The sequence below is a fragment of the Protopterus annectens genome, chromosome 11.part0, assembly GCF_019279795.1.
Source record: "Protopterus annectens isolate FY-2018-M chromosome 11.part0, PAN1.0, whole genome shotgun sequence".
In the NCBI taxonomy this organism is placed as follows: Eukaryota; Metazoa; Chordata; order Ceratodontiformes; family Protopteridae; genus Protopterus; species Protopterus annectens.
Genome location: NC_056745.1, coordinates 160725246 through 160748017, shown reverse-complemented (window position 1 = coordinate 160748017; position 22772 = coordinate 160725246). Strand labels below are relative to the sequence as shown.

At 37.9% G+C, this 22772-nt stretch overlaps 2 protein-coding genes across 4 annotated transcripts in view; one reads left to right on the top strand and one right to left on the bottom strand.

Moving 5' to 3' along the window:
- CCHR11.PART0H12orf4 (chromosome chr11.part0 C12orf4 homolog) overlaps positions 1 to 12163 on the bottom strand; it is a 919017-nt gene extending 906854 nt beyond the window's left edge. For 2 of the 3 annotated variants that reach the window (XM_044087561.1, XM_044087563.1), the window contains exons 1-2: positions 12021 to 12163; positions 94 to 284 (exon numbers count right to left, since the gene is read on the bottom strand). In XM_044087561.1, coding sequence (XP_043943496.1) covers positions 94 to 284; positions 12021 to 12040 — 211 coding nt within the window. In that variant the 5' untranslated portion in view covers positions 12041 to 12163. Of the gene's footprint in view, positions 1 to 93; positions 285 to 2831; positions 2962 to 12020 lie in introns of all 3 variants that reach the window. The other variant, XM_044087562.1, reaches the window with a different exon arrangement.
- A 251-nt stretch (positions 12164 to 12414) lies between these two features.
- Positions 12415 to 22772, top strand: part of RAD51AP1 (RAD51 associated protein 1) — an 813846-nt gene continuing 803488 nt past the window's right edge. The window contains exons 1-2 of the mRNA XM_044087560.1: positions 12415 to 12499; positions 12665 to 12712. Of these exons, the coding sequence (XP_043943495.1) occupies positions 12687 to 12712 (26 nt within the window). The 5' untranslated portion in view covers positions 12415 to 12499; positions 12665 to 12686. The remainder of the gene's footprint in view (positions 12500 to 12664; positions 12713 to 22772) is intronic.

Genomic DNA, 22772 nt, shown 5'->3' with positions numbered 1-22772 from the left:
TTTTAATTTTGTTTCTTTGTTATTACCGGCAGTTACTCTGTTCACATGTGGTCTTCATGCTCAAAAATCAAAATAAATCTAGGGAACACCTACCATTTTCTATGAAACATGGTAAGTTATGCAAAAGCATTAAACGTCCATGCAGGTCATCAACACTTTGCTGCAGAGGGAACTCAAGAGGCACATTAAGCATGCAGGCCTGCCTCCCAGCCTTGAAGTGGAATACAAATTCTACCTCTGAAGTTGACCGTTTCTCTTGGTTTCCTTTCATACTCCTGTTTTTTCTGCATGAAGAACAAACAAACCAGATAAGTTACATGTAACAAAAATAGATCAATCACTGTAGCACAAAGAACATTCACTATATGTATGATAAGTTAATTTAAATTTGGCAAAGATACTGGAAAATTACCAGAGTACTGCAAGAAGGAATTCTCTATCAGTGCATTTTATGTATTGATGGCAGCCACGGATAGTGTATTTTAAATGAAACCTGGTGAAGGGTGTATTACAAACCAAGGTCCTTAATAATCTTTTCATATTTACTTATGTAGATTTTTATGATACATTGACTTTTAATAAAATCTATTTATTTACTTATGGAGGTTTTCATAATGCATCAAGTCTTCTCACATTAGCCACTGTCACTTATTCCAATTCTACTAGATGCATCATCTTGAAGTTTTCAGCATAAACCTCCATGTACTGCCTTGCTGCCCACTTTCTGGCTGTCCAAATCCTTCTGCACATCATTTAAATTAGCCTGCACTCTGAAATTATTATTTTGCTTGCATATTATTTAAGCATCATCCTTTTTAATTTCATTGTCTTCCCTCAGTCGTCACTGTTGCTGTCTTCTTTCATTAAGAAGAATCCAAATGTATCTGTACTGTCACACCTTGTAAATCAATCCAAACTAGATGTGCAGGGCTGCCAGTTCATCAGAGGAACAGCAGAGTTCTGTGGTAACAAAGAAACAAGAGGAAGATAAGAGTGGGTGTTGTGCAAATCTAATTAGTCATAGAAGACATCAACGCAGGGTCAGGTTTACATGCCCATTCAGTCTCCCATGTTAATATGTTTTCTATTCACTTTTCAGTCCTGGGGCATTACCAGTTTTATGCTTCCTTTTGGAAGTTACAACCGTTTACTCATAATAAAATAAATATGCACGCTCTGAACATGTCAGAAATGCAAGATTTCTATATTCTACAATATCATGATCAGGGTGAAAGACATCTTCCATAGTTTTAGTCCTACTTAAATGCCTTTCATGTTAGCACGAGTTGGGGTGGCAATGAAAAAGTTCTTTGTCTGGGGTGTACCCATGCCTAAACAAAAAAAAAAAAAGTGCTACAAAGTTCAATGCCTCCTCCTAAAAAGAAATGATCGAATACACTACTAAAATATAGAAATTTAATGTTATTTTGCAAGGAATATAAAACTGAGAGGCTTGATAAATATTGCAATCCACAAAAGGAACTCTCAAGAAAGTGTTCCGTGAGTCTATTGCGAAATATTATTTCCATTTTATCATGTCATACTGATAAGACTATGCTTTTTTTACACAGTTTATATCCAAAACTGAAACAAATAGCTAGTGGTTTGCACAAAAATTGCATATCAATAAATGTTGCTTTTTGCTTAAAATGATTTTTCTTATCTTCATATTTATTTTGTCTCTGTTACTGTTTTCTCCATAATTGTTTCATGATTTACAATCATTTCTTACATTTTTTTCTGTTATTTTTGATTGTGTAATTCTCTGCCTCCTTGTAATTCTTTGTGGAATGCCCTCTGAGCTTTTATGTCATGTTAGGCATTCCACTAAAGTGATTACTTGGTGAGTAATTTTGTATCTTATCTTGTACTATTATGTCTACTTAGCCACATAAACTGTATCATACTCTCCTCAACTTTATATTGTTATGATAGCTCACTGTAAAATTGTCCTATTATAAAATACTATGGGTCTTAAAGTTGTTAGTGTAACCACACATTTTGAGCTACTTTTGAATGATTTTTATATCACTGTATTGCCTGCATTATGATTATAATAATAATGTTTGTATATTATTCATATATATCTTATGAATGCTTGTTTTGTCACTGTTGTATGTTCAGTCATTTTTTTCTCATTATTGTACACTGCTTTTTATGAATATATGTATTTATGTATGTATATTACAGGAGTCTCCACCCAGTGGGCCATGCCTGGACAAAGGATAGAAACATTCATTTATTCATTTTCTAAATAATTTGTCCTTGTGAGTATCAGATGACAGCAAGCTAAGCAGGGCAGAGCAGATTTCTGTAACCCCAGCATTAGCCTCCATCTCATCTGGGATACCCAGACAACCTAAGAGATGCAATATTTCCAATGTGCTAGTGTCTGGTCAGGAGTCTCCCTTACAGTGGGCCATGCCTGATACAGCACTCATCAAAAACACCAAAGAGGCATCTGCACAAGATGCGCAAACCACATCAGCTGTCTCCCCCTCAACACAAAGGAGCAGTGACTGCTCTCCAACATTCTCCTGAAATGACAGGCTCCTCACTCGTTCACAAATAGTGAGACCAACTACACTGTGTAGGAACCTCATTTCTGCTGCTTGCATCCATCATCTTATCCCTTCAGTCACTTTCCACAGGTAAGGACTAGCAAACTGAAAGCTTCGTCAATTCACTGCCACACTTTAGTACAATGCCTGCATCATAGCTAGTTCATCATCCAGCCAATGATTTATCTCCCAATTCTTTCTCTAACTTCAGTTAAAAACAAGACCCCAAGATACTCACATTCCTTCATCTGAGGTACCTGAAACACTTACCTGCAGAAAACAGTCCACTCTCTTCTGATCTCCAATTTAAAGGTGCTGTTTTCAACTCAGTCACCGCACGTCTAGCATTTCAGTGCATGGTGGATTGAACAGTCACTTCAGGTTCAGAGGGTACCACCACCTACAAACAAAAAATATGCAGCCCTCATATTCAAAAATATGTATCCTCATCAAAACCTGACTAATCTTTGATATCCTGCCCTTGAAAATCACAAACAGAAGGAGAACCAAAACATACTCTTGGTAAAGTTCTTCAGCAACAAACGCATTTGATTTAATTTCAAAATATGGATATACTTAACACTCCTTAAGCACAGAAAGAAAATGGCATGAAGAAGCCCTGGAAACGTATCACTACAACACTATTCATTGGACATTTTGGTGTACGTGCTCATAGGCCCTTTCCAAGTCCACAAAACACATACAGACAGCACTAGTAAACTCCTATGACCCATCCAGCATTTATATATGTTCAAAGAGTAGATCCACTGTCACATAGTCAGGATAGAATCCACAAAGTTTCTCTTGAATCAAAGATTCAGCTACTGGACCAAACTTTATTTTCAGCACTCTGACATACACTTTCCAAGGGAGGCTGAGAAGTGTGATGCCTCTTACACTGGGAGACACTCCTGCCTCCCTTTTGAAAATGGGACTCTGTGCTCTCATTTTATAGTCCAGAGGTACTGTTACAGCCCTCCATGCAACACAAATAAGATGTGTCAACCACAACATACAAAAATGCCACGTGCCTTCAGCAGTTTTGGCCCTTACTATGGAAAAGACGTCTGTATGCACTTGTTTTCTTGCAACTCTGCTGGCTGCAGCTTATGCTCCAAATAAGGGGCACCACTGACATTCTGGTCTTTTAGGAGAGGCCAGATTTAACAGTAATACAAAGTTTCTCTCCCCATTATGGCTTAGCCAGAAAATCTTTGAGCCTTATCCAAAACAGGGATACCGAGACTAGAACAAGTATACAAGCCTACAGTGCTTCCACTGGATAGGCCTGGGAGGGTGTCTGCAGGCGAGTACCTGGTGCCTGGATAATCCACAAAGCCCAGATGGTCTTACCTCAAACAGGCTGACTTGAGCCACTGTGAAGGACTACTATCTCCAAAAAGGGTGGTAGTCAGGTATGATGCCAGTCAAATGGCAGGCAGGGTCAAACTAAACAAAGAGGAATAGAAACAAGTGATGAAATACATGTAATAAATCAGCCAGACTGTTTTGAGTCTTTTAAATGGATACTACCTGTCATAAAAGTAGAAGTTTTTAACAGTAATAGAGGTTAATTACAAGAAGAACTGCCCCTTGCCTTCCACTGGAAACCTTCAGACATCATGGCAGATGTGTGTATCTGTTAACTGGATTGGTATAAATCACATCAGTCATCATTGGTATAATGGTGAGCTTAGTAAGGATTCATTCTCCTTATAAATCTACACGTTGATAAAGTTGGGTGATATTGCAGCATTTCATGAAGATACACGGTTGCTAACTAGTCACCTCTTTGATATCCCAGTGTGCAAGCAGACCCTATACTTTCCACAGTTTAGATATTAATTATTCCTATCTAATAATATTAGAACAAACCGTCTTCATATTTCATTGGGTAGGGCATAAAAACATGGCCTTTCTACACTGATATCTCATTTGCTTCTGATATTATGACCCCTCTAAATGCATCTCGTGGAGACAGAGGATCTGCATACTGGTTTGTCTAAAAAGCAAAAGCTCTCTTTCATATGACTGCATTTTCCAAGACATATGTACTCCAAAAATAAACAGTGTTATGTATTGCTTTACATAACACGCTCTCTTAGATTTCTATACTAGATATTCTTGCACTACCCAGAAACAGATACAGCTCTAATCAGATGGAACTACAAAAGCTAGGAGAAGGAGGCAGACTTGGAAAAAAAATAGGACCTGCACCCTGGGTCTCTCATTTTGTAACAATACCAAAAACTAAGACCTCTGATAAAGTCACAATACATACAGATAAAAGACAAGAACATTTTGCAAATACCAGAAACAGACATATAACCCTAACAATTATGTTGTTGTTATTATTATTATTATTGACATGTTTTCTAAAGTAGGTTTCTCAAGAGGATATCATCAATTAGAGTTACACCTGGCTACTACATATCTTACTGTAGTCATACCTTGTTAGCTCAAGATGATGCAAAAGTCTTAACACCAGCACTGACTGCATTTTGTTAAGAGCTGCCAGATATAAGAAATAAAAAAGACATCATTGATGATAAATTAATGTATTGGAAAAATCAATATACTCATGATGATATTCTCAGAACAATAGTTAAAAGACTGACAGAATGTGATGTAACTCTAAAGAAACACAAGTTTAAGTCTAACACAGCTAGAGAGGATTTCTATGAGTCTATCCATCTCTCTCTCTCTACCTATCCAACACTGTCAGCTAGTTCTAACATTTCTTAACAAACAGATATTTCAGAGTCAAAACAGGCTCAACTGTATCACCTCCAACACCCCTTACCACAGGAGTGACCTAGGGATCTATGATCGCCCCACTGTTGTTTTCACTTCCAATCAACAAAGTACCCTCTCATCTCACTAACTTTCCCATCACTCAATGCAGATGACATGGTTATTCTTTTATCCAGTCTCTCACATTCAACTATTCAAACCCAGAACACTAAGTAATTGGTAGGGGCTGTGAAACATACAAAACTTAATTTCAAGCAGTACTAAACCAAACGACCTTACACTAGAAGAAATGTTCAGGAAGATACTATCTGTTACAGCTTATTAAAAACACAGCTCAAAAATACACAGCGTACAATATTTGCTAGTATATTTTCTGCTTAAATGTTAAAAGAAATTTGTGAACTGTAAATCTGAACTGACTTTACTTCCAGATCATACTTTTATCCTACAAAGGGCCTGACTTATCATGATAATTACTCTACAACACAAAACACTATACCTGGTACATGGGAACCACTAGGAAACAGTAAAAATCAATGCACTGATTAGAAAAAAAAAAGATTCTGATTCCCAACACTGACCGAGGCATTGGAACCCTTCCGCATAACTCTCTTTTATGCCAAGCAAATGTACCACTTAAAACTGTACAGACAGTTAAGACATGTCTACTCCCAAGTTCTCCAAAGTGTGCATTCAGTGCATACATAACACAGGCACTTAGGTCACTCTAGAACAAGTACAAGTATGATGCTGTCATTGTACATGTTGGTGTGAATGATCTAAGACGTACCTCCCTGTACTACATGAAAAGAGACATTGAGGAGCTCTCTGATCATGTAGCCCAAGCTGGTATGACCCTGACCTTGAGTATCATACCACCTTCACCTAGAATGATACCACAATACAAAGACAAAATGATCAATTTCAACAATTGGCTAAGCTTCTGGTGTCATTCTAAGGGGATCCAGTGTCTGTCTGTCTGTCTGTCTGGGATGACATGATAGATATGCCTCGCTGTTTCGCCAGAGATGGTTTGCACCTGTCACCCCTAGGCTTTCAAATACTGGCCAAGGCTCTTGCCATCCCCATAGTGCCTTTTTAGGCAAGGCTCAAAAGACAAATCAACCACCGTAACCAGCACAGGTAACCAAAAACTAAGGGTAATGCTACCCAACGCAAGAAGTCTCAACCTCAAAATGCATGCACTCGAGGCACTCCTCAGTATGGAGAAAATCGATGTTTGTACAGTGACGGAAACCTGGTTCAAAGCTCCAGAGAGCACCCCAGCACTACCAGGTTACAATTCATATCATACCTTCTGGCCTCATTTACCGGATTGCAGTACAAAGGGCAGAGGTGTATCCATATTCATCAAGGATATCCACATCTCCAGGTTAGTGGCGCAGCATGATGCCGCAGAGATCATCCATGCGCAACTATCAGCAGGCAAAACCACATTTCAAGTCGTAGCCTGTTATAGATCACCCACCGTGTCCCAAGATGCTCACTCAGCATTCCTTGAGGCATTGGAAAATATAAAGGTCCTACCCAACACCATACTTTTGGGTGATTTCAACTACCCTGGTATAGACTGCGCAAACTACCAAAGTTCTAACTCCTATGCCCAGCGGTTCATAGTATTTATAAATTCAAATGCCCTTGAACAACTGGTATGTTCTCCCACTAGAGGGGACAACATATTCGATTTAGTCATCACAAATATGGGCGCCCATTGTACCACACCCATTATCACTCCCTCTCTGGTCAGATCAGACCACATATTGATAACCCTGGACGTTCTCACCCCTCCACCTCCCCAAGTCAAAGAAACCATCGTAAAAAACCTTTCCAAAGCAAACTTCAAACTACTTGCGTCAGAAGTGGAAAGCTTCACTATTCCCTTGCAGAAGGATAATGACATCCAGGATGCAGAATCCTACACAAAGGTACTTTATATACATCTTCAGGATTGCATGGACCGTGCTAATCCAAATAAAACCAAGACTCCTTCCTCAAGCAAGAAGAAACCAGTCTGGTGGACCCTGGCCATAAGCAAACTATACAATAAAAGGAGGAGACTTATACAAAAAAAGGTCAAATCTCAAGTAGAAAAATCATCCCTGATCAGCATTAATAAGAAATTGAGGGCCCTCATCAAGTCAACTAAAGCCAATTTCGAAAAGAAGGTTGCCAAGGATGCAAAGGATAACCATAAGGCCTTCTATGGTTACGTCAAAAACCTAAATGGCAACGCTCAGGTCTGTTCTGTGCTAGTACAAAATGGAACAAAATACACTGACCCCACTGACATTGCCAACATCTTGGCTGATAGGTTCTATGAAAATCCCCCCCCCCCTCACCACCTACAGGGCCTATTACTATACCAGGGGATTGTTTAACTCCAGTTATTACTGATACGTTGGTTAATAAGGCTCTAGCTAAAGCTAAAAACACTGCCCGAATGGGACCAGATGGTGTCCCGGGCTGTGTCATACGCGTGCTCCAAAATGAATTAACCCCACATCTGAATACCCTGTTCAGTCTCAGCCTCTCAACAGGATATGTGCCCATAGAATGGCGCACAGCAACGGTGGTTCCGCTGCACAAGGGTGGGCCCACAACTAACCCTAGGAACTACCGACCAATAAGCCTGACCAGTCTGATCTGTAAGGCAATGGAACGAATCATTATGGAACTCATAAATGGAGAGATTGGGAACCTCCAAACACTTGACCCCACACAGTGCGGCTTCGTCAAGGGCAGATCATGCCTCCTGAACCTGGTAAACTTCTTCGAGACAGTTACTCAGGCTATAGATAAGGGAAAGGAGGTACACACGGCTTACCTTGACCTTGCTAAAGCATTTGACACCATTCCCCATTCGGGTATTACTGATAAACTCACCAACCTGGGCATAAACCCTTACATCACAAGATGGATCACAAACTGGCTCTCAGACAGATCCCACAAAGTAAGAGTGGTGGGATCTATGTCCAAATCCAGACCAGTAACGAGCGGTGTGCCTCAGGGCTTTGTCCTGGGGCCCCTCCTGTTTGGCATGTACTTCTCAGAAAGTACAGGCAAGCACTGAAGGGCTGTGGCTGACCAAGTTTGTGGACGACTGCAAACTGGGTGCTATAATAGAGTCTCCGGCCGACATGGATATCCTCCAGAAGGGCCTTAATGAGACTGATGCATGGTGTCAAAGCCATGGTCTCAAGCTAAATGCTAAAAAATGCGTAGTAATCCCCTTTGGAAAAAACAGAGTACCCGCAAACTACCACATAGGAGGTAACCCCCTGAAATCTGAAGAAGTAATAAGGGATCTAGGGACCCAAGTAGATAGTCAGCTTTCCTTTGATAACCATGTTGCCAAGGCGGTTAGAAAATCCTTCTATGTGACCCATCTGATCATGAAAGGGTTCGCATCAAGATCTAAGGATGTAGTGGTGCCCCCTCTACTCTTCCCTCATCAGACCCATTATTGAGTACAATGCACCAATTGGAATGTACCTGGCTAGGCATCTCCAGCAGCTGGAGAGACCACAGAGGTACCTCACTAAGAGGATTACTGACCTCAAACAGTTGCCCTATGCAGCACGATTGAAACAACTAAGGCTTTTCTCTGTTGCATACTGCCTTCTCAGAGGCGATCTCTGTCTAACATACAGAGCCATGTCCAACCCAAAACTGTTGAACATGCTCCATCTTAGCAAAAGAAAATCTACTCGAGCTACATGCTCTAGGGATATAAACCTCAGCACAACAATGAATAGAACATGCTGGAGGGATAGATTCCCTTCGCAAAGACTTCCCTTGCTATGGAACAAGGTCCTGATCTACATAAGACAGAGCCCCTCACTATCACTCTTCAAGAGGAACCTTGACGAGTGGATGGGTAACAGAAAGTTCACACCAGGGATCATACCAACAGCTCTACTAGATAGGGGCCAAGAATACTAGCTGCTAGATCTAGGGCCTACGGAACTAACCAAAGGGGCGGTGAATACCGCACAACATGGCTGGGCTAATACATGCCTTCGGGCAGATAGCCCAGTACCTACCTATGAACCTAGGGCAGTCTGAAAAATGTTTATTTACAGTTACTGATGACTACAGCACGTAACCTGTAACAGGGCACATTAAAATAACATCTCATGCAGGTGTGATTCCAATAATGAAAACATATTTTCATTTTCTGGAAATCTAAATATAATGAGAACATTAATGGTCATCCTTCTGATAGTCAGCAGTTCCATAATTTTTACCCATTACCTAGGATCCAATTGCAGAAAAGTGAATCCTTGTGGTCAAAAGCAAATCGGCTAAATTACAGATATATAAACACTCTTTATGAAATCATTATGAACAGTTTATGTGCAAGGAATCCCATGGAAAATGCTTGCAGATATTCTGAGACTACTAGTCAAGCCCACATACTAGTATTTGCCATATTCTTGTAGATGTGTTATTAAAACTTCTCTTTAAAATTCAGACTCTGTAGTTTAAAAGTAAACTTCTGAAATTCATTGACACTAAAGTCAATAAGAATAGTAGAAAAAGTGAATTTTGCAGTGTGTAGGTAAACCTCTGTTTTGCTAAACATTCAAAAACAAATGTATAGTGTATTATTCTTCTGAGCCACATCAGAATGTAACAGCAAATGGGATTCAGGTCACCATATCTACAAATAGACAGAAGCTAATTAGAAATTTTAGAAAAGTTTAGTAACATTCAATTCTGAAGACAATGAGCTAACAAAATGTTTAAGTTCATAGGTGAATACTGGACTAACTACCCTATGTATGAATAAGCATACTATTATCTAGTATTAGTGATACAAATACAGATATTGAAACAATAACATTGCAAACTCCAAATATTTATTTATTTATTTTTCTTAATGTACAGATGTTTGGAAGGTGTAATACAGTCTGCTGACCTGTACCTTAAATATGTAGATGCTGCCGTGTGTTTCTCTAATATAACCCCAGCAAAAGAGAAAAACACCTGTCTGGAGCAGGAACCCATGTAGTCATAATGGTGTGTATTTACCTGTTTAAAAAGGGATGATGCAATACTTTTTGTAAACTCTGGTTGCAGGAGGCAAAGGAATCTTAGCAACCTACCAAAAAAGTATGAACCCAGGTAAGAAGCTAATAAGGCAAATATGTTTCTCCTAAAAAAAAAAAGGATTCAGCAGATGGAATCTAGTGTGTGCAGTGTCACATTCAAGAGCTGGTGTACTTAAAAATGTTTACTTTTATCAAAGGAAAAAGGAAATTTTGCATAACTCCTTTGATGTCTTGATAACAAATATTGTTGTACTAATGTTTCTGAACGCTGTCAGTGTTTCTATGACTGTGTCCTATGCATTTGGTTTGGGGACTTTTACTCTTCTGTTTGCATTCAACTATGAAATAACTATAGCATGTCTCATGCCCAATCCTATCAACATTTAAGCACTGATCTTTAAAACATAATAGCAGAAGGTTAAAAAGATGAACACTTCTTTATTTAAACCCCCTAAAGTTACTATTAAGGGATACTTTTGTAGGATTAGCTCTACTACTGTTTGATAATATATGAACTCTTAAACAGGTCTGACTTTATGGAGAAAAACAATAGGAACAAAGCTAAATCAGTGGACAAAATTCATAGCAGTTAGAAGAGATGTTTATGCCCTTAAAGCAACTGTTACAGCTCTTATCTGTTCATGATTTTGTCTCATATTCTTGCTCCATCCTTTGTATTTTTTGGTAAATCATGGGCACTTAAAAGTCAGTCGATAATACCCTCATACATCTTAACCTCTAAGAGCAAAAAATCTGGACAAAGCCATAAATAAAAGTGGGACAAAGGCCCCAAAATAGAGACAGTTTTTAAACATTGCTTTTACAAACTTAGAAAGTTGATGGAATGACAGGTTTTGCATTGGCATGCATTTTCTGAAGGGTATGAAGTCTGAAATTCAAATGCCCGTCATCATTTTCTAACTTCAGTCTTCAATGATCTGCCACTAATTTGCCAGAAAACCACGATTTTATGAAAATATGAGGCAAAAATCTGCACAGTTGAGAGGTATAAGAGACTTATTTGGAAAATACACGTTGATGCAAAATCTGTTTTGTCATCGTTCTAAGTGAATTAGAGTAATATTTATGAACTGTTCCTGTTTGGAGACACGTCCTTCATTATTTGTTGCCTTCTTTGTCCTTGATTCTTGAGCAAAAAAGTTTTACGCAATATGCTGACTGGTCTGCTATTTCTATAGCATTATGTTAACTGGACCTCTGAATTATAAGTTACAGTGATACCGAAAGTAAGAGAGAGCCTGTATTTTGGTATTGAAACTGAAAACTTTAACATATCCTCAGGTACCCATCCATTTCATTCACATAAATAGACTTTGGTGCATATCCCTAGTCTCACAGCATAGACGAAGTTACTTTATAAACATGATAGAATTAGAGATAACACAACCACTTATCATTCACCCGGATCATTTAATTACACGGGCTGCGTCTCCTGTACCTCCTATACTGTTTCAGAGATGATATGACATTCATTTATGAGAATGTATTTTAACGGAACTTAACAGTACTGACTCCAATTCCTTTACTTTAATACTACTATGTATAACCCCTACCCCATCAATTAATTCCCCGAATAAAAATAATACAACAACATAAAATAGGACCGGACCTGCTGGCTGCGGCGAACATTTAAAGGAACGTCAGGAAAACTGCCGGGTGCATACCATCGGCACTGCTTTAGTTATACAACATCTCTTCCCTATCAGTAAGCTCAGCTGATCATCGCCTCAAGTACCAGCCGACTGCCCACCTCCCAAGTCCACACTAGTAACTCAATTTTCTTTTCGCAGATTCTATTTTCAGTTGCGAGAGACTGATAATCCTTTAACACAGGCAATCAAGGAGAAAAAAATATATTTTAAATGACTTGATTCGACTATGTACAAGACGCTTGGGTTTTCTTCTTTTTGTTATGGAGTTTATTTTTAACCATCGTGTATAAGTATCGAAAGTGTCAATGAGCTGTTTTTATCTGTATGCAACTTGTTAGACCTAGTGGCGGGTTGATTTGACAACGGATTTCTCTTTCTCACTAGTGCTCATATTTGTGTCTGTTTACTTAATGCGTAAACTTCTTATGGAGTAGGAGTATGTGCATATTTCATGCATATTTTAGTGATCCCAGTTAATATTTTATGGGCGTGTCTTATATTATGTTATAATTGCTATTTTAATGTATTTGTTTTGGTCATTCGTTTTTCTGTATGTATGATTACTTATAATAACAGAGCCTTGTTTGGGTTTTGCTGTCAGATTACTTCCGTGTAGAAGATACATGATTGTCATGGACAGACCATCTAGGTTAGTATCCTTTTGTAAAAATTAGTAAAGAAAAACATTTCATTATGTTATTAAAACTGTTGATCGTTGACAGTTGAGTAAATAGTTTTTTGAATGTGTTTATCTAACGATGTCTATACTACAGAGTTGTTTTTGTTGCAAAGTAAAAAAAAACGTTACGAGCAGTGGATAATGTGCCCATTCTGTGCAGTTGAAGTTTACTGTTATCAATTGATTTTGTTTATGCTTGGTACATTGTAATTTTCACCTCATACGTGACGTGAAGCTGAACAGTGGGAATAAATCTCTTATGTATAGAGTGGTGGCTTATTGCAGCTTCTCATACAGGAATATTTTTTATTTATTTATGTTTTAAACGAATGGAACAATAATGAAAACTGCTCCGTTCGTATGGCAGAGATATAGAGCAGTAGAGTGAGAGACAAGTTGTCCGGCATACAAACTGAATTCTGGACTTTTTTTTATTACTGGTCTTATGAACTGATGACCAATTACAGTGTATCTCTCAACTGTCCCTGGCTTTCAGGGACGTCCCTAATTTTGATTTTAGTTCTGTCCCTTTTAATCCCCCGTAAAACTTGTGACTTTTAGAGAAAATGTGTTGAAGTGCACTTAATCAGTAATGACAATAATTAAAGCTATAGACAACCGTTACTTCAGAAAAATGTCTTTTAATTCACACACTCTTATTCTGTAATTTCTGGTATTAATAGTACTAATATTTTACAATTTTCCCAGATTATTTCTGGATGTGTCCCTGATTCTGTTGAGATTTCTCCCCGATTTGTTAAGAGTTATGATTTAGAGTTGCTGGAGTGTTATAACAACTAGCTCCAACTTATCCGTGATAGGATTCTAGAGACTGCACCCAACCAAGGGTTATTTTGTAAAATCCAGTACAAAAGAAGAAACCAGGAGTGGTATAGACTAAATTGGCATATCCATCTAAGCATGGAGTGCTTATCACAGTACTGTTGTACAAGATAGATTGTGAATCTGTGCACTGATTTGATTTGAGCTGGGCACTTAGTGACAACTGCTTTCTAGCTGGATAGTACTGTGAATAAACATTTATTATAATACTGCATTATGCATAATTGATAAGCTGAACATTAGAGGTTTGATGTTGCAGTATTTTTTTTCCTGTATCCCTTCATATCCAATGGAAGCACTGTAGGCTTGTATACTTGTTCCTAGGTGCAGCACAAGAGGACTGAAGAGGTTGATATTTTTTGTTCCCACTTACATTTTGTGCATCAGTTTTCTTATAAGAGATATTGGTGTCTACTCATTCACCGTTCATCACTATAAATTCGACTTATCTGTAGTCCCAAAATAAGGGTTGAAAGGAGGTTGCTGTTCAGTCCTGAAGTATTTTTTTTACCGTCTGTATTCTTTTATGAAGTGATCCTTACCTTTTCAGTAGGAAAAGACATTGGTATGGTAGAAACCTTGCAGTGTCTCAGAGCTGTTCTCTGAATCCAAGTGGATAGCATCCTGAAATAGTTGGTTATTTATGAAAAAACTGAGGAAATTTTAAGAAGTATTTCTAACAAAAGGGTTGTAAAGGAAAGGTCCACAGTCAGATGATGCAGTGACACTACCTATCTAACCCCTTGGTGGGGAGGCACCCCTTACAAAGGTTGGAGGCAGAAATATTGAGGTCAGTGTGACCGTGCAGGATGAGCACCCAGCAGCCCCAGTGGCAATGGACCTCTTATGCATGATAGCCTTATGCGTGTATGCTGTGTGTCGGGACAGTTAGGTTCACATATGTGCACTGCTTCTGCTGTGGGCATACCTATCATAGGCCAGTTTTACAGAGGTACACAGTGATGTTACTGCTCCCATTTTACCTCTTGAGATACAAGCAGCACTGGGGTAAATCAGCAAATGTTAAAGAATGTCATTTACTCAGTCTGCTGCCATACAATCTGCACTGAATGTGGTGAGTATGTTGTATGGCATTTGTGATATTCTCCTTCACCATTATGAGGTTCATGTAGACATGAAGTACAGATACTGGTAGTGATGGGTGCAGTGAGGGATTTGGTGGCACACATCACTTCAGTTACCACTTCTCATAGAATTGCCAGTGCCATCATGGATGGTAAGATTACAAGGTTTTCTGTGGTCAAGATAGGGTACATAGGTGTAGTCGACTTGTAACAGGGTCTTTGTAAGGTGCATTTACAGCATCATTGTCATGAACTGTCAGAAGCCCTGCTTTATGCATAGCACCATTGTGACAAGCTGTTGGAAATCCTGCCACCCCTTGTTGTGTGTGGGCATTAGGATCTGCATTCACATCATTCAATGGCACCTCATCCTTGTGACAGGAAGACACAAACACTGCCATACTTTGCCAAGAAACTGCATCCAGTTTGCACCATAGCAAACCATTCATATAACAGGAGGTCACAAGCCTTCATATCCTTCACCAACAAACTTCTTCTCAGTCCATTTTACACTGTGGTACTTCATGTCTGTTACTTGAGTTCACAAGACCTGTCATCTTGGTGGTCCCTACTCCTAGGCTGCCGTGGCCCCTGTCCTCATCCAAAGAAATGTTTCTGTATCCCACTCTGAGTGTATTCTGTCCTACCTAGTTTGTTTTGACAAACTTGTGTTTGTGGCACCTATACAAATGACAAGTATTGACCAGACCACCCTCTGTTCTGTACTGTATTGAGTTGATGCATAATGCATAGTGTGAACAGACTTTGCACTGTTCAGGTCAGCTTGACATTAAAAGCAAATGCATCATGTTTAGTTTATGTGATACTGTCACTTGATGACTGTCTTGACCCATAGTTATTGAAAAGGCATCGCTGCTTTGCCTGGACTGCCATTTACTGTAGCCATTGCTGCCGAACATGATGGACTCTTCCTGCATGTACCATCCTATTCCATTTCATTGTTGCAGTGGCATCTGAGATAGGCCCCAACAGAGCCATTTCAGTGGAGATGAGCAGTCATTTATGCAAAGTCATTTTGAGCTGCATGACGTAGGCATCTGGCAGTTTGCTGGCTTTGTCAAGGGAGTATTGCAATGCACCATTGGTGCCTGGCATGCCAGATCTTCTTGTATTTTATCAGAGGTAGTAGAAATGTGCCTTTGAAGACATTCAGTGACATTCTAGGTTTCAGCATGAGAGGTTTTATACTGCCATTCAGTCACAGTTTTGGAACTACAGACTTGAGCCAGGGCTTTAGAGAATAACAACCGTTACCTGTAACACAAAAAAATGGAGGGAGATTTAGTGGCTGCATGCACATCATTTACTTGGCACAGAAAGTTTGCCTTTACCAAGCAGATGGCCCTGTGGGAAGTTGTCTTATGGAAATGATGATACAAGTGAGATATGTGCCAGATATGGGAAATGTAGACACTGCCAGGATGCTGCAGACACACTGTAGATAAAATCATTTCTGCATTGCAGACCTCTTGGTAATTCGGGGAATGGTAGCCCTTCCTGTTCACACATATCTGTGTGTAGTGGGGGAGTAGGTGGAGCCATTATTGCTCCATGTGTACAGTCTGTGGCACCCAATACCTCTGGGATGTTTGTGATGTTGCACAGTGGCAACTATTTTATCTGTTGTCCTAAGAAGCCAGATATGCTTTTCCACATGCAGAAGCATAATGTCAGGAAACTTGCTAAGTATTCGTGAGGCAGTTACTTGTGATATATGTAACATGACCCCAGTTAGCTGCTGTAAGGTCCCAGTAAGCACGATATTAAGTGCTGCACATACCTTGATCCTCCAAAGGAACAGGAATACCATGTATTCCCCTAGATTCAACATATGAATGATGTATGTTTACCTTATTTTGTTATGCTGTACACAGAAATAGTGAATTAATCTAAGACTCATTCATGTTATGGTTTCTAATCCACTGTCCTAAGCTTTCGGCATTACTGCAGTCTACCACATGTGGCTAAGCCATTGTCAGCTCAATAAAACCACGTATGTAGTTTTGTGTGGTGTGTAGTCAATGGCATTTTAAATGTGGAGGGAGTCTTTTCAGTGACTGTTGCATGTGTTAAAGATATTAAAGTAAACAAGTACTTTTTTAATTGCAAGAAATACAGGTTTGACTGTATAACAAGATGAAAAGGCTGGACAAAAGCAAGTTTAATGTTCATATGCTGTGGTCTTGGGCTGCTGGGGTGGGGTATGAGTTAGCATATTTTATCTTTTCATTTTACGAGGTTAAATGTCTAGATTACTATCTTTGGCTTAAGCTGTAAACTGGTGTGTTTTAAGCATGTAGGCTTTACAAATAAGAGAAAATTATGAAAGCTATGAAAATGCTAAGCTTTTTAACAACTGCAAAGATGTTATCTTGTTTGTTTTCACTGGCAAATGTTCAGTGGAGTTGAAATGTATGCTTTTTCTGAGTGAAATTTACAAAGTCTTATTGGTGACTACATTTCCATGTTTCCATGTTGTCGAGCTATCTGTAGGTGCAAGCAGTTAATTTTAAGAATTCTGAGTATTCTTTGCTAGGGAAAAAAAAAAAATTAAAGATATAATGGCAAGGAATTCAGCAAAAAAATTAAATTTGAAATTATGGGAAGTGAATAAGAGGTAACAACCTCCCTAACAGCCTTAATGCTTTAATACAGTTACTAGAAAAATGTACAATTTAGTTTTATTTAAAGATAACCAGTGCGCATTTCTTAGGGCTAAACGTTAATTTTTTCTAAAAGCATGCAAGCTGTTTTTCATATCTGACAGGAGAAGAGAGATACGAAAAGGACAGACAGCAGTCAGTGTAAGTGACAGTGCAGGCTGTAGCATGTACTTTAGCATGAGGAGCCTTAATTTTAGGTTACATAATGCCTATAGGTGCAGCCCTCAATTCTGGGCAGTTGTTCCTGTCTGGAGGGTTAAATGTCATGTTTTGAAGATGTACATAGTTTTTTTGTGATTGTCCCAATTTAATAGGGGATGGGGGTGTTTTGTATTTAGATTTTTTTGTTTGTTTGAGGGTTTTCATTAAAACAAAAAGTCTTGAAAATATGATATAGGTACAAATGGAGATGGGAAGAAACAACAGTACAAAAGATCATCCTGCCAAACAGTATATGCATGTAACACAAAAGTTGGAAATACACATTCAAAAAAACTGTCATGTATAATGGGTGATAACAATAGCTTTTTATCATGATGGCTATGCTGGCATATTATTGTCATGTAAAATGGGTGGGAGCAGTAGCTTTTTATTATCATGGCTGTGCTGTCCATTTTGTCCTGAAATATGAATGGCCTTACAGGTATAGATAAAAAGGAAAGATTATTGAATTATATTAAGAAGTGCAGAGTGCAAATAGCAATGCTGCAGGAGACACGTTTAGATAGAAATGAGCATGTGAATTTGATAACAAGATGATTTCAGAATGGATATTCAGCAGAATATCCGGGACAGAGTAAAGGGGGGGGGGTAATTATACTAACTGATAGAGTAGTTTCAATAGTGATAGATGAGGAAAAAAGACAAAAATGGTATATTTGTGGTAGTAAGAGGCCATTGGCAAGGGTGGAGGATTACAATGGCTTGTATTTATATTCCATCAAAAACTGCTATTATGGAGCTTAAGAAAAATTTGAAATAAATAATCCACTTTCAGAGGGGGATATTATTTATAGGTGGGGACTGGAATTTGATTTGCAATAGTGAGGCTGTATCGGGGGATTTAGAATGGACGATATAACAAAAGAGGGTAGACTTCTAAAAAATTATGAAAATATTTAATATAGAAGATGTGAATTTAGTAGTAAGAACTGTGTCAGAATTTACATATTATTCCCCAAGGTACAATAACAGTGCTAGAGTAGATAGAAATTACATTTCACAGGAACATGTGCATTTAATTGAAAGCATCAACACATACCCAATAAGCATTTTGTGATGATGCACCAATAAAAAATAAAATAAAAATATAGGGTAATGAAATAAAAGTAAAACGCCCACACTTTTCCGACTACCTACCTGTTAAAAGAGAGAAATTTAAGTAATGAATAGTGGAATTAAAGAGATATAATTAAGAAGTAATAGAAATTACCTAGAGGTGCTGACAAAGGTTAAAGTATTTCAGAATAAGGGGAATCTCACAGAACAAAGAAGGAGCAAATGCAGACTGCTAAAGAGAAAATAAGGGAGGATCTGGATAATATGCATGCATTTAGAAAGATTGCAGTTAAGCAGCTAATTTTTGTAACGACTACAGAGCACAAAACTATTAAAAAAAAATGTCTTGGGCAACAGAACGTTGAAAGGGTTGTCACCAAAGTTAGAAAACCTATAACAAGAAAAATAACCAGAGATCATGAAAAGGTTTTAAAGATATTCTGGAAACTTTATGAAAATTTGTATAAAGCAGAGAATGTGGAAATCCAGAAAGAATACAAAAGGAAATATTCATGGAAGACTTAAGTTATGCCATAGTTAGAGATAGACAAGGCTCAACAATTTACAGTTAATATAGGAGGTAATGAGATAAAAAAGTGATGTACAATCAGTCTTCAAGAAAGTCTCCAGGAACAGATGGTATTCCTGTGGAAGTTTGTGTATTAGGAGGGGAAAAAGTGATAAAAATCTGGAAAAATGTGTTTAACAGTATTTTAAAAGGAGAGGAAGCACCAACATCGTCAGAAAGCTGTGGTGGCGATGTTACTTATTAAAGATGCCAGTTGTGGTGGTGGTGTTACAAGGCCATTCAAGCCCAGCTTCATATAGACCAATTTCAATTTTAAATCACAATTATATGTCTATACCAGCTAAAAGAATGGCAAAGGTTATGCCAGAACTGATAAGATATATATTTAGTGTGGAAGGCAAACATTTGACAACATTAACAGAACGATGATGATCAGAGAGAAGTAGAATGTAAGAAAATACCTTTGTTAGTGGGTCTTGATGCAGAGAAAGCATTTGATAGAGTAAATTGGGATTTTATGAGAAGAGCATTGGAAGCATTTGCATTCCCTGATAGAATGATAAGGTTAATTAGAAGGATATATGAAGGATCGGAGGCAAGAATTAAAGTGAGAAGGTTCCTCTAAAATAAGCTGTGCTTGACTAGAGGATTCAGGTAAGGGTGTCATTTTTACCCTTTGTTGTTTGCTGTATATTTAGAGCCATTAGCAAAGAAAATAAGGAATTCAGAAGTACAAGGATATAATTGGTATGGTAAGCAAGAAAAGTTGGCTTTATTTGCAGGTATTATGTTGTACTTGATGAGTCCAGAATAAAAAGACATCTCAGTGTTGTGGAATATTTGGAGACAGTTTCATGTTTTTGGGGATATAAAATTAATGAAGATAAAACAAAGGCTATAGCCATACATTATGTACCCACACTTGAATTGATTCAGCAATACCCATGTTTATGGGGACATGATAATATGAAGTATTTAGGAGTATGAATTATAAAGGCTTTTGTTATGACAGCTAAGAATATGTGGGAAGAGACTAAAGAAAGGATAATACAACTGAGATACTGTAAATTCTTATTTATGGATATGGATAGTAAGATACAATCAGTGAAAATTGTTTTAGTCCCTTTAGTCTTGTATACATGCAAACTTTTGTCAACCAGAGGAGAAGTTGTGGACAGTAATGAATAAGGAACTGAAGGAAATTATCTGAGAGGGAAAGAAGGCAAAAATCAAGTGGGATTAGTTGATCCTTCCAATAAAGCAAGGTGGTTTAGGTTTACCTGATTTGAAGGGATAGTTTAGAGCTAACAATAATCCAAAAAACAAAACCACAAGCAGGAAGAAAAAGTCAGATACCACAGGATGCGGGCAATAAGAGCCAAATAATCCACACCAAAAGAGGATTTCCAGCCAAAAAATGAAGTAGCAAGTACACCAGGAACTCCAACAATCACTTCTGGCTTATTGCAACAGAAACAAGTGTAGATATAAGTGCTTTCGTCCCAAATAATAACAGGAACTTCATCAGATACAAACAAACTACAGAAATGCATTCTTTTAACCACTTTTTAACATGATGTAATTTCCTGATCTAGTCAAATGCATTCAGTTAAGGCTTAAAGCAACGCAGGAATAAAAAAGACAAAAGAAAAAAGACAAATTCAGCAGTAATACATAAAATTAACTGAATTGCTGTAGCCACAGATGTAACCATCCCAAAATAAAACTAGACTAGAATAAGTTGTAGAATACTGTTATGTAACAATTTAAATATATAAAGTGTATAAAAAACACTATCTAAGTTACACATAAAAGCTATCCTAAATGGATACAGAATAGCCCAAAAATACATAACGAGTTTATGGGTTCAACCCAATAGCAAAACAATAACTCCCAACCTTCATGACAGATATAAAAATTGTACAAAATATGTCAAATAAAATTAAAATTGTTAAAATAAAAATTAATCTGTTCAGTGCATTAAGTTTTGATAAATAACTAATGGACAGGCTGTCATTCAAACCTGGCCAGTGTAGAGCATCTAGTCATAACTGCTAGGTTAGTTCGGCCTTCTCAAAAAGATAGGGCCATGCGCCGGCCTTCTCAAGAAGATAGGGCCATGCGCCCCCCCCCCCGTCATGTTTTTCTTGCACCTCTAAGACAATAAATTTAAATTTATGATTATGAAAATCTCTAGTGTGCTTGGCAAGAGTGCTGACTTCACTCTGATCCCTAATGTCTCTCAAATGTTCGCTAATCCTGCTCTTAAGTTTACGTTCGGTTTTACCAAAGTAAAAACATGGACAGTTTGAACAAATAGCACAGCAGACTACCCGCTCTGTAACACAACTGCATCTACCTGGGATCCTAACCATGACATCATTAATTCTGCACATAGTTTCCAAAAATGTGTGAACAAAATTTACAAGTTCCACACTTGAACATATGTCCATATCTGGGTTGTCTAGATGTGTGTTCAAAAATGTTCTTTAAATGATGTCCCTTTTTAAATATGCACAAAGGTTTCTCACCCAGAATGTTAAAGAGGTCCCTCTCATGACTAAGTAGCATCCAATTTTTATTAAGAATGTCCCTTATGTGTTGTGCATCACATGAAAAAAGGTGTAGAAAAGCTAGAGTTGTAGTCAATAACTACTAGTTCCGTGGAATTACCATTATTCCCAACTGGAATGTCATTAGTTTAGTTCAAATTCTGAGTGAAATTGGGGACATTTGTTACTGTCACCATCTCTGAAGTGACTGACGTAGTATTGGAAAGCCTCAAAATAGGTGTACCCAGAAATGGCAAAAAATGACCCTGTATTCTTTTAGTTCTCACTTTAGACATACTATTGGTAATTAACTGTAAGGGGTACACTCTAAGGAACATTTCTTTCAAATTGTGGCACTCATTAATAAAGGCTGACCATGTGCTGCTCGTACAGATTGTCCTTTTACCACGGCACGTTTCTGTGTAAAGGGGTGACAGCTATCATAATAGAAGAAAACTGTTGGAATATGTTTCCTTCCTAAATATTTCGGCCACATATCTTTCTTCTACTATATCCTTTTTTAATAACACATCTAGATATGACATCTCTGTGCTGTTAACATTATGGGTAAACTTCAAAAAAGGGGTGGTCAAATTGATGTAATCTAAAAATTCAGAAACTTGTTTTTTGGGGCCTTCCCATAAAATAAAGATGTCGTCCAATTATCTTGTGTAACTGTGACAAAATGGGGAAAAAAGTAGATGTCCTCAAAAATCTCTTCTCCCATTTAAACATAAGAATGTTTGCGTAGAACCCATCACAACACCTTGCAATTGTAAATAGTATTCATTGTCAAACAGGATATAATTATTTCTAAGAACCATGTCTAGTAACTGTTCATAAACATTTATGCACTCCTGTGCAACCCCTTTTGAATGGAGAAAATCTCAAAACCATTCAACCCATAATGTGTGTGGGATTATAGAGTATAAATCAACCACATCTACTGTAATAAATAGAAAATCTGGATTGAAACTGATATTATTTATTTTGCTGAGAAAATCCCACGAATCAATACATAAAATGAGTTTCTTCATGTAAAAAAATGCTTTAACTGAA